Below are 16,524 nucleotides of genomic sequence, written 5' to 3' on the forward strand. Positions count from 1 at the left end.
TCATCCATGCATATACATGTATACTGAGAAGCCCTGTAACAATGAACTTGCTTACAATGAGGTACCGCTTTGAATCAGGCGAATTTGGTGGTTCTGATATTCCATTACAGTATTTAGCTGGTCTCATATCGGTACAAATTGTATGTCCACAATGAGGTACCAGTTTTATGACAAAGTAAAATCGGCAGTCCTTGCGACCTCGTTATAACAGGGTTTCCCTGTACCTTGTCTTTTTACACAGTAACAGAAACTTTCCAAACAAACTGAATCAATATCTGGTCCTACGATTTTTTTTCCCCCAAAAAAATATGATCAATTCATCATCAATTCATTGATTCCTCAATGCCCAAAAGATGAACATCTGAACTAAGTTTGAAGAAAATCAGCCCTGGAGTGCTAGAGATATTATGATTTTATGTAAAGATATTGGACACAAACATGCCTCTAAATATTATGCACTCAGCACCCTTTGAGACAGAAGTTTTCAAAATATGCATATTCCTTCACAAGCTATTCACAAAAAAAAGTCTTTGAAGTAGAGAACACAAAAAAAACCCAACTTGCATGGTTTACAGAAACCATGATAACAATTCCATCAGTATGATTTATCACTCTATAACAACATCTAGCCATGCCAAGATTATTTTCTTCTTTAACATCATAACTCTGTAGGGTTACTCTCTCTCTCTTGCATGCGCTCATTACATCAGTGCCGCAAATCCATGTTGCAATCTAGGACAGTCATCTCGCATATGCTGAAGGAATACCGACATGGCACAATGTTCGTAAATGTTCGTTTATAAGGTACACACTTCCCACTCTCATGTCATGCGAAGCCAGCATAGCACAGCCTGGATGATGTGTGTGATGGTTTTACAGTTCAGTCCTACATAAGAGTTCCAATGCTATTTGACTTGTTTCATGTGCCACAGACCGTCATTTAGGTAATGCATGTTGTCCACTCCGACACCCTTGTTGACTGACCGTCTGAAATTCAAAGACACAAAAAAGTGTGAAACTTTGCAGTTAACATACAAATAGGTAGGACTAATCAAAGCAGCAGAATACTGTAAGCACTCATGATGGCCCTGTAGCTATGGGAAATTTTCCAAAGTTTCAATGTTTGAGCAATCCCACCCGTTGTAAACATCATGAAAGATGTGAGATAATTGTGACCAACCTTGCCCCTTACATCCACATTGAAATTTTAAGTAAACACATTTTATCTATCTATACCAACAATACTGAAATTCCTATTTCGTGCAGACATCCTCAATTGTAATCTTGACATAGATGCACATGATGTTAAGAAAAAATGCCTAACACACAATACCATATTAATCTCTCTTTGGCTTGGTGACATAAGTTAAATCAATGTTCTTTGTCATTTTTTAGGCCATCATATTGCTTCTACTTCCCAAGGTGAAAAAAAGGCTTCTACAGCACATGAGATCAAGGAATAAATGCTGTGAACTGACCACAGAACACCATGTGTGCACCATCAGTCTAATATTTACTGCTTCTCTATCATTTGGCTAATCACGCTCAAATCTACTTCTACTGATCTTTTCTATAACTTCCATTGGTTTATTTACAATAAGGGTTGTTGTTTTTTTATCAAAATGGACAAATGCTAAAACGTGTTGTCCTGAATCACTGATTTTGTACATTCGATGCACATAATCCTCATTTGAAACACCCAAGCCACCTAAAAAATCTTGCATGTTAAGATTTAAGAGGAAGAAGAGCACTTGTCTTCTCTGTCCACATATGAAATTGTACCACTGAACTGATGACGTGGTTTTCTGCAACTTACATATCGTCCGTTGACATCTTCATCAGGCCTATTGAGAGTGCGTGCTGTTTGCCCTCTGCCATTATTGCCTGGTTGATATTGATTTATTAAGGGTCAACTATGGTGTATTAAAAGAGCAAACACAGAAACAAAATTCACATTCACTCTTACTGTGGGAGAAGGGAAATAAAAGGAGTTCTATACTAAAGACACTCTCTGATAGGATGACAAACATTCTCCCACTGGTGCATATATGCATTAAATCAAAAAGCATTCTCTTTAGCTTAAACTTTTATGAAGGAATTTTGCTCTTTTTCTCTGCCAGAATGCTCAATAATACTAAAAAATAAATAAATAAACAAATTAAAAAATGCATACACACACAACCACACACACACACTCACACAAATCAAAAGTCAATCTTCTTAACAGTGCCAAATTGAATCTAAGAAAACAAGATGATTAAATGAGCAAATACTGTCTTCAAAGGCTTCTATACAAAATAAAGAATAAAGAATACTAAAATGTGGCTTCAGAAAAAGTGAACATTTACTGATATCAAATAGGAGGTGTTTCTACCTGAATACAGTTTGAATGACAGGATAATGACAGAGCTAGACTGTGTGTGAGCATAGCCATCTTCTATTCAATGAGCAAATTTGCCACTGCAAAAGGATACCACGATTGTGTCTTTTTCAGCAGGTATAAGTTCAGCTCCTGGAGAGGTCAGACCAGGGCACATGATGTTGGCACCACTCAAGACGAAACGTATTGCCCCCTTGTCAACCCGTTGCCATGGCAATATCGTGGGATCTGTTGGCAGGTGGGAAGAACAGGGGTATTTCAAAAGGATGTGATCATGGGGGAAGACTGACATATACAGCATTCACACTGACTTGGCTACACACATGAAAGGACATGAAATTGGAAGAAAAAGCTTACCGTACAATTGTATGCCTTAAAGACTGAGAGCGAAACCAGAGTGACTAAAACGTAAGGCAATATCTTTGCCATAGTTTCTTTCTATATAATTTTACATTGATCACTCTACTTCCTTCCTCTTAATTTGCATCATTATATTGCAACCATTCATGAATTCAGTGCTTGGCCACAGCTTGTCTATTCAAGAAACGCACAATGTCACAGGGACCTATTTTAGAATCTAAATACTTACTGTATAAGCAGTTATTTTCGCGAGGGTTTAATAATTCAAGAATTTAGCGCATCACAGAACTAGAGTGTGTGTGTAGGCAAAGCCATTTTGCGAATCACAGTTGGATCGCAAATTTAACAAGACACGAAAATGTCTCCATGTGCTTTGTTAAAAGAGCATTAAAGTAAGCGTTGGCGTCGATTCACAAAAACAACATCTCGCAAAAATGTCTATGACCTTGTCATTCACAAAAATATCTGTACATGAAGGTAACGGCGTATACAGTATATTTCTTTCAATATGTGTGCAGACACATAGACACTGAAAAATCTCTCTGTTGCACACTTACATTTATGTAATAACCTCAGAGTTGGCATGAAGGGCCCTCGCTGCTTGAAGAATGCTGGTTCCCCACCAATCGCCAGGATCTCAATTTTATCATGACTGTTAAGAGAAAGTATGAGGCCAATTTCATCTGCAGACAGTTTAACACATATTTGCTTGTACTTTCAGTAAAGATAACAAAATTGTACAGGAGTAAACAAATCCTTGATGATGGTAAGTATTACTTTCATCTATTTCCTGCTTGATGACTGGAAACTACCAGTTGGTTCTGTTGTGTATCTTAAGACTAAAAATGCAAAAACAACACACACACAAACAAACAACAACAAAACAAAGATCTTGAAAAGTAAAGAGTGGAAACATGACAATCAAGGAGAGTACTGTAAAAGTGGATATTTTCGTGCGACTAATTTTTCGCAATCGGCGGGGTAAGAAGAGTTTAGCATGTTTTTAATTCCGCTGAATCAAGACATCAACTACTGGAACATATGGCGAGCAAAAATATTCATGTGCTTTTATTTTGGCGCTAGTTTCGGGTTGCGCGAAGTGCGCACAAATTTCAACACAGCAAAAATTTCCACTTTTACAGTATGTCACACTGCTGGTTACAAATTTGGTGACATCAATGGTTACAAAGAATTGAAAAAAAAATATTCCACATGGGATAGTTCATACTGTCATGTAAGAGAATAAGCTCAAATTTCAGAGATAAATGTCAGTACAGAAGTAAAACTTTGTCAGCATCAATTCTGTGTGACTGCTGGATAAAGATTCTTAGATATTCAAAACAGACATTATGAGGTATTTGAACATTATCATTATTACAAACAAAGGTTCAATACGAAAATATTTGCTGTCTGCAACCTAAAACAGGAATTGCAATGGACATAATATTATGAAACAATGCCTACTTCATGAAAATCTGACATTCTGGAGATATTCTACCCTACTTGGGAGAATTCTAACACCAAATTTACATACAATATGAGGAAATCTCTCCTTAAAAAGTTATCTGATTTATCATAGCATGTTACCAATTGAATGTTCCTATTAAATTAAAGCATGGATTTAAGACATATCCTAGAGAAAACTACATTACTGAAATGTCTAAAGCTGTCACATAATCATCAAACCACAGAATGTCATTAATGTGTGATGCCTGTTTAAAGTTGCACCTGTTTCAAACATACCATTTAACCAGCCTGTAAGACTCCTTCTTGGGAAGGATTTGATCCTGGAATTCCTCTATACCTGGATATTTCTCAATCAGTTCCGTCCGGATATTTCTGATGACGGAGGACTTCACCTGTGTCACTCCCGACACATTCTCCTTCTCTGTAAACCTGTTCATCACAACACAAACGGGGGGAAAGGGTCTCATTGTGCCAAACATCAAGTGACTACATTGACAGTTACTTTTCTCTGCTAATAAACAGCTCCTTTCAACTACAGTACACCTCCACAGTATAATTTGGACTACGGTATTCATGACATGATAAACAAAAAATTTCTGTAATACATGAGAATGGTAGTAACAAACTCTGTCATGGAAGATGAATAAGAACTTATATGTACCTGACACACTTTGGCTCTAGCAGAGTTTCACTGTTTCAGTATTACTTCTTTAAAATGTTAAATTGAATATAATGTCTTCATCTGACCATTAACAGCTTTTTGAATTAAATATTGTGCATGTGTTTTGTGCTAAAATTATATGTATAAATTTACCTCTCAAACTTATAATATGGGCCTCTGGTACATGCATAACGTAAAACCACCTATATCACATGATTCACATCCTTGACTATGACATAGCCAAGGATGTGATATGGGTGATGGCTATTCAGATTGTGTGACTCTGTGAGCAAAGATATGATTCAAAGTTTGCTGAGACAGCCTAAAAGTAAAACTCTTAACTTACCCTCGCTGAAATTACCTCACTTACTCTACTAGAGCAATTGTGGCAGTATGCGGCAATGAGCACGTTCACGGCAGGTACAACATATTTGGTAATATACTGCTAAACACAGCGACACACTCCATACAAGCATACCACAATATAGTAGAACACTACCAATCTACAAAAAATCAACTGATAATATGGGCACAATCTCCGACAAAAGCGTTTCTCACCTAAACAACAACATATGGCATCCAAAATCTTATTTTCAGTATTTCTTAACATCACAGTTAAGAAACAAGGGCCCAAGAAACTGGATTTTTTGTTGTTTTGCTGATGTTCATGGATTTTCAAAACATGTCCTCACGTAAAATAGAACTTTTGCGAGCCAATGTGAGCCACTATTTTTTTTCTGGAAGTGGCTGTTACCATCAAAAAAATCAGAGAAATGCAAGAAAGACATCAACAACACCCCCAGAATTGTGCTCCCTGTTTGCAGTTGGTGCATGTGCGCCAGCTATTTTCATGTGCTTTCGCAGTGGGAATTGGCATTTACGCAACGTTTGCAAGCCATGTGAAGGCATTCAGCTAAAGAACGCAAAGCACGCGCATATTGCATAGAAATTGTACATTGTGCTGCAAGACGAACTACTACGCCGCATATCGGTGAAAACTGTGCCAGGTTTGGCCCCGTGGACAATCTTGGCTTGACCACTGCGTTTGTCATTGCACATTGGTCATATTTTATGATAACAATAGCATGCATAAATAATCTTGTCTATGTTATATGAAATGCCTGAAAATAATTTTCGTTGATGACCGAATACTGGGGCCTCGGCACTTGCATTCAACCCTCGTACATTGGGACACTGTATCGGCACGTACGGAAATTTTGTTTTTCTTTTGCGTTTTTGAGGAAACCATTACACTCCAAGCTTGCGATAAGCGAAAAATCCCACGAGAGAACGGCGTATTTCTCAATTTTTAGCGCTTTTTCGGCGACCCGTACTCTTAAAACTGGGCCTTATCCACGCGTGCTTTTGGAAAGTAGCGCTGATTCTGCACTTTGACGGTAAAATTTGGGATTTTGGATGGATTTTTGGAGGGGGCTAAGGGAGTTTCCTGTTGTGAATGAGTGTGCAAGTATGTGAATTAATGTGATTTGTGTGTGTTGTGACAGTTGAACTTATAGTAACTTATACTGGTGAATAGTGATAAGTGACCGAATACCGGTGGCTGACCGAATACTGGTGCCCTTACCCTACTGTCTAGACTTAGTTCTACTAAAAAATGATGTTTGTTTCTCTGGGGGTCTGACCAATATCTGTTTGAAACTACGAACCTAGACTCTAGAATGATCTACTAGTACACTAGACTTGAGAGGTCTGGACAACAGTCAGTGCAATTAAACCACACTTCTACTAAGTTCTAGTATGAAAGACTATAAAGTAATTATTTCTCTGCCCGAAGTCTCCCAGTCGAGTCCCACCCACATCCACATGAGAGTTAGTTGGGAAAATGAACCCATAATAACTTAACGAAGTGAATATACACATCATTGGCATTGCTTGTGAATTGTGGCAAATATATCAATTTCTCCTTGAACAATTAAATTTGAGTTAGTGGCTAGTCTAAAATAGAGTGCAAGTGGTATAAAAGAGAAAGTAAAACAGTGTTTGTTTAGCCTCTACTATCTAGGCAACATAATTTTGAACGTGTGGGACTACCCAAGAGTGTCCAGATTGAATTTAAACTATTAAAAAGCGTCAGATTCTTATTGACCTTATATGGTAGGTATAACATACGTGCCCTTTTCATACGGTACACTTACTTTTTAAACATTTTTAATTGGATTCAAGCGTCCTGACAATGTGGACTCTACGTAGGCGATGGTATTCGACCAACAGTTCTCCAACTTCAGCTCTGCCTTCCACAGCCTTCACGTGTGTTCACTGACACTGTTATGTTGCATTCATGCACCTGCGATCTCGCGCGAGCTGGAGCGATCTCTTGCGAGCTGTGGTGAGCTGAGGTCGAACAGAGGGCGCCCAAAGATCGCACCAGATCGCAGGTGCAGCAGCTCGCGGCCACCAAGGTGAGGGAGGGCTCTGGAGGTTTTGGAGAGAGATTTTGCATTTTCAGAATGTATAATCTGGTGCACACTATGGGTGAAATATTTGGACAATTTTCTGTTAAAAAATGCAAGAAAATTTTCCTCACCTCGATAATTGGGGGGGGGGGGGGAATGATGTTTGCCCCCCCCCCCCCGTCCTCCAAGATCGACTCCCCTGCATATACGAGGGAGTTTGATTGATGGATGGATGTACATGCTTTGATTGATTGATTGATTGATTGATTGATTGATTGATTGATTGAATGAATGATTGATTGATTGATTGATTGATTGATTGATTGATTGATTGATTGATTGATTGATTGATTGATTGATTGATTGATTGATTGATTGATTGATTACAGATTATAACAAAATCATGTCTGGCAATCAAGGCTTGATGTAAAATGTTTAGAATCGTAATCATAAAAATCATAGATATCACACTACTGTGAATTAAAAGTGATGTATAGACGTGATAAAAACAAACAAATCTAACTTTCTTGGTAAAGTTAATAAATGAAACTAAAATCAATGCTTACACAATTGAATAACTAAAACTATCAGTGAATGTGTACCCCCACCCACAACTTAGAAAATTACCTCAATCCACAATGTTTCACACAAAGATGCTGTTACCATGAGTTTTAGAATTTTTGGAATTCAAACTAAAATATTAAAAACACGTGGTAGGCCTTTATCAAGTGGAAGTTGTATCCCCAAAGTGTACTAATGACATCTATGGATGGGAACTATAAAAGTGCGGAAAGGGTTGATTAGAAGGAGATGTCGCCTCCAACACGACTTGGGAACTTTTACATTTTTTGGAACTAAAGTGACAGATCTGATGCACACTTTAAACGATGAGATATTCGGAAATATGTCAACCTAGTATAGTAAGTAATATAGGTACAAGTCCATGAGAAAGGACCGAAGGGGGAGGGTGTGGGAGGAGGTAATAACCCCCCCCCCCCCCAACGCGAGGGAGATTTGTATTTTCAGAATTGAAATTTGGGTTAAAATTCAACAATCTGGTGTGCACTTTGGGAGAAATATTTTGGACAGGTTTCTTGAGCAACAAAATCTTTCACCTCGCATGAAATATGGGGGGGGGCAAAATTATATAATAAATATTGCACCCTCCCCCATGTTTTTATGGGGCAGCCAAGATCGACGCCCTGGTGACGATGGTGTTGTTGTTGCGTTTGTTGTTTTGGGTCGAATTTGAGAGTGGGATGTAGAGACTAGTGGTAATAATATAGGTATAGCCGATGAAATATCATAAGAAAGTATACATAGGCATACGGTAAAGGCCTTTACCCCGGGTCTTTACCATAGGAAATGTGTATAAACACAATAAGGCGTGTGCACGTACACGCATGCAACACTGTATAGGCGTTTATATACACACACAAAAAAAGAACCCTTCCCACTTTTGATCCTTAGTCGAAAACTACTATCAGATAACACTGCCATTGATATGAGTATAACACAGCTGAGAAGTTATAGTTGGAGGTGATTTGAATATATGAAAGCATAAATCAAATCATTAAATCCGTGATTAATTTCAAATTTAGGTTCCAGATTTTGGTTAAAACAGTTATTTAGAGTACAAAAGAGTACAAAACTTGAACTTTACCCAGGAACCAATGATGTGTATGTGAGTGTGTGCTTACAATGACCCTGAACAATGAACATGAATACATGTACCACCTTTCGAGAGCTCTGCTGACTAGGCTTTTGGCCTCTTTCTCCAAGGCACGTGAATAATTTATAAATAATTCATGATGGATTGACATGGGCACTGCTAGTCTGAATTCATGGTAAAGGGTAAAATACATACATGTTATACACATGGAAAAAAAAGTCAGCACTTTCCATGTGCTTGCCTACACTATACAACATTTCAAGATGAATAAAGACTATAGCGATATAGTGCATGGCATTCCTCATGAATACGTAATTAAGTATTAAAACCCTGGTCAGTGCCTGGGTGTTAATCACAATCTGAACCCTGTAAAAAATTAGAAATTAATCTTCAATTTGATTAAAGTGATTTATGCTTTCATTTTTAAATTACTTCTGCCAAAATTGTACACTATTCAGTTATTGATCTTATCAACGTAAGTGTTACTAGTTTTTGAACTTTTAAGGATCAAAATTGGGAAATGTTTTTTTTGTAACACGTCCTGATAGTTTATCCAAGCGCATTTGATTTTGAGCATATTGTGAACATATAACTGTTATTTCTGCATCTTACACCGCCCGTCATTAACTCATTCACTATACTTTGTAATAATACAGAATGAAATCAAGTTTGAACTGAATTGAATTAAATTGCACATACACACACAAACACACATGCACACACACACACACACACACACACACACACACACACAATATTAAACACATCGAGACCAAACTTACTGCGATGAAAATGTTATGCAATATGATTCAGTTGAAGTTACATATTTTGTCGTCGTCTTGATAGTTAGGTGTACTATCACTGTATCCCAATGACGACACAAATCTGTGATGGAGCTGAGATCGGAAGGAAAGGGGGGGGGGATGTCGAGGGAAAGCATGCCCAAACAGCAGAGCTTATCGATAATTCAGGCCGAAGCACATGCTGAAATTCTAATGTGCTGTGATGTCTCTTCCATGTATTTCACATTCGTATATTAGCTTGGTATAATGCACGATGTATTTGATCTATACTAAGTCTTGTCAGAGCTGATTCGATTTTCGACGTCAAAGGGATGGCAAACGATACCATCATATTCGCAGAAAACAGATAACCCCCCCCCCCCCAAAAAAAAAAAAAAACAACAACAACAACAACAACAACAACAGCAACACAGTCATGATACACAATGACCACCACACCCTTCTCATCTTTTGTTGAATTTATGATGGACATTATATTTCATTTTGTTATCAATTCTTCGACATACATGCATTTCTCGCTTTATTAATTACATTGTCATTCGTTCCAACTCATTAAATTTCTTGTAAGAAATCATTTTATAATATCTTCTGCGATGAGAATCTGTACGCCTTGTATAAGCAATGCTATACGTTGATTCCTCTCAGTCATATTTCACATGTAAGTCATTCTCTTTTGTTTGTATTTGACAGTATTTGCACAATTCTATTTTTTGTTTAGTATATCATGATAGGCGAAATATAGACCAATAAAACCAAAGTAAACCAAAAACCAAACCTAACAGGCAGTGATTCTTATATACAAAATTATAAAACGCATGCAGACTTTTGACTCTTCAGGGGGTGCTATATAGGCCTATATATACCTGAACAACGGAAATTAAAGACTCTTGAATCCTGCTTCCATATATAGCCTATTTCATATTATAGTAAACCTTTTGTGACAGCATGTACTCGGTATACAGCCTATAATAGGACCTATACAGCATGGAAACGTGCATTTTTTTTTCACTGTTTGTTTGTTTGTTTGGTTGGTTGGTCGGTTTTTCTTTGTTTGTTTTCTTGTTGTTATTGTTGTTTTGTTGTTGTTTGTCAAACAAAGGAACGACCTTTCGGTTTGTTTGTTTATTTCCCTTGTTTGTTGTAGTTATCATGCACTTCTCGTTCCTCTTCCTGAAGTGCCACAACCTCGTTACTTGACAGCCACTGAGTGCAAGGTATAGAAACAGTTAAAAGAGACTGGAATGCAGAACCTGTAATACCACGGAGAACAATATGAAACACTGAATAGAAATATGAAGTATTCTGTATGATGGGAGAAGCAGAGGCGGGTGGTGGAGCATGCACTATGTACCGTTTGGTTTCATCTGTGATTCTCTCGTTGTAGTAGCTTTCGTTGTGGATCGGGACACGTGAAGATGGAGGTCACAGGTGCGTTGAACTTTTTAATTTCAAGGTTACTTTGGTTTTCTTTTGAGGTTGGTTGTCTTTTGAGATGATGGAATAGCATCAATGCGTTACTGTTGAGATTTTTCCTATGAAATTTAATGAATGATTTAGAGATAAATACAAAGCGTCTATAAGCCTCTATATAACAGCGAGTTCGAAGATATTAAAAGAAAATATTGATAAATCTATTTTGTCGTATTTTTGCCAGTTGATAACATACAATTTAGGCCCATCACCGGGCTCTGGACCTATATCACAATAAGCGACCTCTTGGCGACAACGTGCGTTGTGATAGCAGTAATAGATTTAAAAGTGACTACAACACAAAGTGAATCTCTTTGCTACCACGAGAAGTCAGAGACCGTCGGGAGACGCTGCTCATACAATGATAATTACTTTGTCCTCTTGCTGCCATGCCACCGGACCGCCGTCTGCGCTGTGTCCGTCCGCGTCGTGGATCTCGACAAACTTCGATCGGTGATTCCTCCCACTCGACGGCGCGCCGTCCGTATGTCCGTTCGTACCATACACAACATCCAGTGTTTGTGTAGGTCCATAGTTTCTCGAATGGGAGTGAATCCCACGCACACACACTAGCATGCTAGCATCCATCGATGTATAGTATGCCGCACCGCCCGCATCGCGCAGCACACCATGTACCAAGCATCAAGCAACAACACCTAGCTAAAATACATGTATACACATTGTAACTGTACTACGACAGGTGTATGATCGTGGAAGAAAGGGGCCTGTAGCTGTACTCCCGTGATGAAGTTGTCCGTACGATGTTTTGGTATGTATAAAAGTATAAGCTGGGCAATCGTATTGCCGTAAGCTGTTCATGGAGCGGTAGTTTTGATTTTAGTCCCCGTAGAGCATACCTTCTCATCGCCGTTGGTTTTTGCCTTTGAGGTGAGGGTTTTGCTGTAACTACACGTTTATAGGATTGTAAATGGTGTAACAAATTCAGTCAGCAAGCGCGGCCGCGGCGGCGCTTTCAATCTGTCTCACCCGTAGTACCGCACTGAGGCCCGGTATCGCCGTCGCGGCTGCTAGTAGTGCGCGTGCTACATCTGTACATGTATGTAGCTGGGTTGTGTGGCTGTTCTGTGTCTGTTCCGCCGACGGCCGACAGTGAACTGATGATTTTATAACAACCCCGTAATATAAACAGGGGCCTGTCTTATAAAGACTTGTGATAGAAATCAATCACAAGTTTCTTGTGAGCTGCAATGCAAGTTGCGTTTGATTTGGGGACTTGTGATTGATTTGAAGGCTTTATAAGACGGGGCTCAGGTATAACATACAAACCCAGCCAACACTGGCAGCAGTAAACCCAGTAGTTACCCGGATATATTCCATAGCCAGTATAGGCATAAGTGTCAACATTTTGAATAATAAGTCTTATAAAGCGCTCATTCTACTTAAAAAGTACTCGTGGTGCTGTAGAACAGAGAGAGTACATAAAATAGAGCTTTTTCTATCTACGCAAGAGTATCACAGAATACCATGAGGATATTCGTGTTTTGGCAAAGTCGTCGACATATTCTCTCTCGCTCGCTTTCCTTCACTATGCTGTACTTGTACTAGAAAAGTAGAATCTACTTCATCTCTTTTGACTTGAATATAGAGTAAGGGTGTTCTTCTTCCAGGTTAGCGACCACATTCAACAAGTTGATTGAATATTCTGTCACTTTTGTATGATTGTACTACGAGTGTAAGTAGTGCTCAGAGAGGTCGGCAGTGCACTTTGCACAAATTTCTAATATTAATAACAGAGTTTGATGATATAGTTGATAATTGCAAATAAAGGACTGAATTTCAATCAACTTGGAAAAAATAAAGTAGTTTATAAGCAGAAATATACAGAAAGAACAGTTTACAAGGCATTCTCTTTCAAAGTATTATATACATGGTCAGAGAACGTACAGAAATGGTTGCAATGATACTGATTAATTGTTATGTCTGTTCTTTAGATGTTGCTGTAGAGTGGGCGAGTAGAAGTGTTTATGGTGGTAATTGTGTGTAAGTGGGAATGGCGTTTATGCTGCCTGAGAATGATATTGATATTGTAATTGTTAATAGCACTTTGTGCAGAGTTTATAATTTGCATGTCTTCTAAGAAGTAAGTTTACTATTTTGCTTTGATTTAACATACAGATAGTTGGACATCTCAAGGAAGAGACATGTGAAGCGTGAAAAGTCAGAGAAACAGTGAGAAGAATCTGGAGGAAGGCAGCATGAGCATGCCCAGTTTGTTGCATCGCGTGATTGGTCCTTGTTTGGATTGCACCTCAACAACCTGTGGACTTGAAGGTTCCGAGGACATGCCCCTGGCCTCTCTCTGCCCAGAGATTCAATTTGCTTTCTCTTTCCAAACAACACTCGAGTGTGGCGACAGCTAACAATCATGTATCTTCATCTCATTATTTGATTCCAGTCAGTATTTACAAACCCATTTGATACGTGGACTGTTTGAACTCAACAGCATCGTTGTTCACTTGAGAAAGAAAGAAAGAAACAAAAACCCGACCATGAATATATTCAGGATTCGAACCAAGCGGGTGATCCGTTTTGGTGTTGTCGTCTTCATTGCCATGTTTGTGTTATTTTACGTCTGGAGCGCTACTAGTCTGGACGCCGATAAGGGGGACCATGATGCATTGCGTCGCAATCGAAACCCGCAGCTGAATTTCATGGCGGAGGACCCAATTGAACATCACGAAGAAAGAATGATGCTCAGACGAGAAAGGATTGAAGGAAAGGTAAAAAAAATAATGATACCAGTGAGTGACTTGCATTGAGACTACATTTGTATGTTCTCTTACTCTTGCAAATGAGGGATCTAGGTCTGTGTGCGCGACCGAGAAGCCTGCTCAATGTAACAAGCCGGACTGATCAGAGTTTGCCATCAGCGTGCACCAGAACTTATTTGCCCCAACCATATAACAGCAGACATATAGCGCGCATAAAAATAATTGCAAAAAGTGTATTTTTTGTGAGAAATTAGTTATATGTACTGATAAAATAATGATATTATAAAGATAAAGGCATAAATATTCACATCTGAATGACGCGCCTTAAATATAAAAACCACAAAAACAACAACTGCCTTTAAATGCCATGCTGAAATCATTGTATGTTGCAGGTCAAACAGACTACATGATATGATTTGCTGTGAAAAGTATGAGATTGCTTTCAAGAGTATGGTATGCACAATTAGTCTGTGACAATAATTTACCAAGTTGATTACAACATACAATACTTTGTTGTCTATAATAGAAGGGAGCTACAGTTGGTGTAATCGGAAAAAAAAAAAGGAAGCACTCTTTCTGTAGCAATGCTTTAATCCCTGGTGTGTTAGAGTCAGATGGATCTTGCGAGGCCACCATTCTTGGAGAAATGATATGTTTTGGTGACGTGATTGGGCTGCCAAACTTTCATTTTTATGAGGGTGTACATTTCTCTTACAGAAAAGGGAAGAATAACTTCCGGCTCAGTATCCTGCGTGCATTTCAGCTACAGTGTAGATGTCGCGCGACAAGGGTTGCCAGATCGCCACTAGTCTTCAGGGCCTAAATCAGTCTATTTTATGGCCAAATTCTGCTTCTTTATTTCTCTCACTGCCAAATTTCACGACCAACTATTGTGTCGCAGTTGAATGTTGGATGTTACGGTACTAAAAAAAAAATAATTTTCCATTTTCAGAATTCTTTGTCTTCCATCAGTCACATCTGTATGGCATTGAGTCCACAGTGCCATAATGGTTTAAAAGGGATTTTTTTTCAATGATTTAGGTTTGCTCCTGGAGAGAATTTAACACTGATGTGTCATGCTGTATTTACTTTCTTTTGATAGAGTGCCACTGTCATGTTTACTTGCCTTTGACAGAGTACCACAGTCATGTTTATTCCTACTCAGTGCCACGTTAATGTTTGCTGTAAATGCAAAATTGTCATGCAACCAGTTTCAATGCTTAATATGGTGGATTGTACTGTACACAAGATAGACTGAGTCATTTAGCAGCCAAAATTCTTTGTCCCATCCAAAAAGTCTTCTGGCCGGACTTAACTTTAGTGCTTCCATTAATTTTTTTTGAATGAATTCTCCAAAATGAAGATTTGAAGATTTGAGATTTCTAGACAGTGCCAAATCCAGTGATGTCCATTGACAACAGAGTGTCACCAAGATAGTTATGGAATGCCAAGTCCCGATCTTACAGAACTATGTACAATACATATAATGCAAGATGGATGAAACACTTTAAACACATTCCAAAGTAGTCTACAGTTGCCCTGTATATTTTATGATACAAATGTATAATTCACAACATTAAAATCATCTGTAGGTCATGTACATGTACGTATGGCAATCTATTCAAAAATGTGAACCATTTGGTGAGGAAAGGGTACCTGTAATTTACAAGTGATGCAGATAAAATTTATGCTTTTGTGCCAGGTATTTGTCGGAGTACAACTGTATGAGAAATCCTACGTTATATACGTGATGAACAGTGTATTACAACTGTACATGTATGTATAAGTACAACACTTTTCAAGTACGGTACATAAATGTGCAAGTGTCTTTGATAAGATTTTGAAAAATTCTAATTCATGCCACTGCCAAGTTTGCCCCTTTACAGTAAATACATCGTCGTACCTTCCAAATCAACACTTTAAAAACAAGGGCAAGCCACTGAGGGATGGATATTATCTAGGGTCTTCTAAAACAAACGAATAAACAAACTAGCAAGCAAGCAAGCATGTTTAATGTCAGCTCTTTACTGAATTTTACAGTGACTATTAAAAGTCAAAACCATCCTCACATGAAACACAGTATTGTTGGGATGTCTTTTTACATGATATTTGTGAAGTATAGTGGTTAACTTGATCAAAGCCTTGATTACTGTTGCTTGAAATGACTAATAAATACATACACCTTGTATGTAAATCATTTCTGGATATTTTATTGCAAATTAGTCATTGAAATTGTACTAAAAAAAAAGGTTTTATCAACTGAGGGCCTTTATGGATCAGTGGATATGACCACAGTCTCTCAGTCTTGAAGTCCCTGGTTCAATCAGGCAGCAACATTTGTGCCTTTAGGTGAGGCACTCTATGTTCATTGCCTATTCCTTCAGAGGGGAGTGAAAGCCATCTCGGATCTGTCTTGTGATAGCTTGCTTCTAATACGAGCATGTCCAGTGCTTCATTAATGACTGCAAAAAATAGATGCAGACACTGTATTGATTAGGCAGATTGAATTCCGTCATGAATTGCAATAGAGGGTGGAGGTAGATGTTCAGTCAGAGGATTTGACAC

The 16,524-nt window shown here is 38.4% G+C and overlaps 2 protein-coding genes across 2 annotated transcripts in view; one reads left to right on the forward strand and one right to left on the reverse strand.

Annotated features, from left to right (window-relative positions):
- Positions 1 to 849: 849 nt before the first annotated feature.
- Positions 850 to 4,674, reverse strand: LOC139730337 (malignant T-cell-amplified sequence 1-A-like). The gene is made up of 5 exons (XM_071641205.1): positions 4,484 to 4,674; positions 3,298 to 3,392; positions 2,475 to 2,608; positions 1,817 to 1,884; positions 850 to 987 (listed from the first exon to the last, which is right to left on the reverse strand). Exons 1-5 carry the CDS (start codon positions 4,672 to 4,674, stop codon positions 906 to 908), a joined length of 570 nt encoding a protein of 189 aa, XP_071497306.1. The 3' UTR covers positions 850 to 905.
- A 7,313-nt stretch (positions 4,675 to 11,987) lies between these two features.
- Positions 11,988 to 16,524, forward strand: part of LOC139730316 (polypeptide N-acetylgalactosaminyltransferase 10-like) — a 60,434-nt gene continuing 55,897 nt past the window's right edge. Inside the window, exons 1-2 of the mRNA XM_071641187.1 lie at positions 11,988 to 12,115; positions 13,364 to 13,968. Of these exons, the coding sequence (XP_071497288.1) occupies positions 13,738 to 13,968 (231 nt within the window). The 5' untranslated portion in view covers positions 11,988 to 12,115; positions 13,364 to 13,737. The remainder of the gene's footprint in view (positions 12,116 to 13,363; positions 13,969 to 16,524) is intronic.

The sequence above is a fragment of the Diadema antillarum genome, unplaced genomic scaffold (assembly GCF_040938485.1).
Source record: "Diadema antillarum isolate AM-2024a unplaced genomic scaffold, OU_Dant_1.0 seq00000301_RagTag, whole genome shotgun sequence".
Classification (NCBI taxonomy): Eukaryota; Metazoa; Echinodermata; class Echinoidea; order Diadematoida; family Diadematidae; genus Diadema; species Diadema antillarum.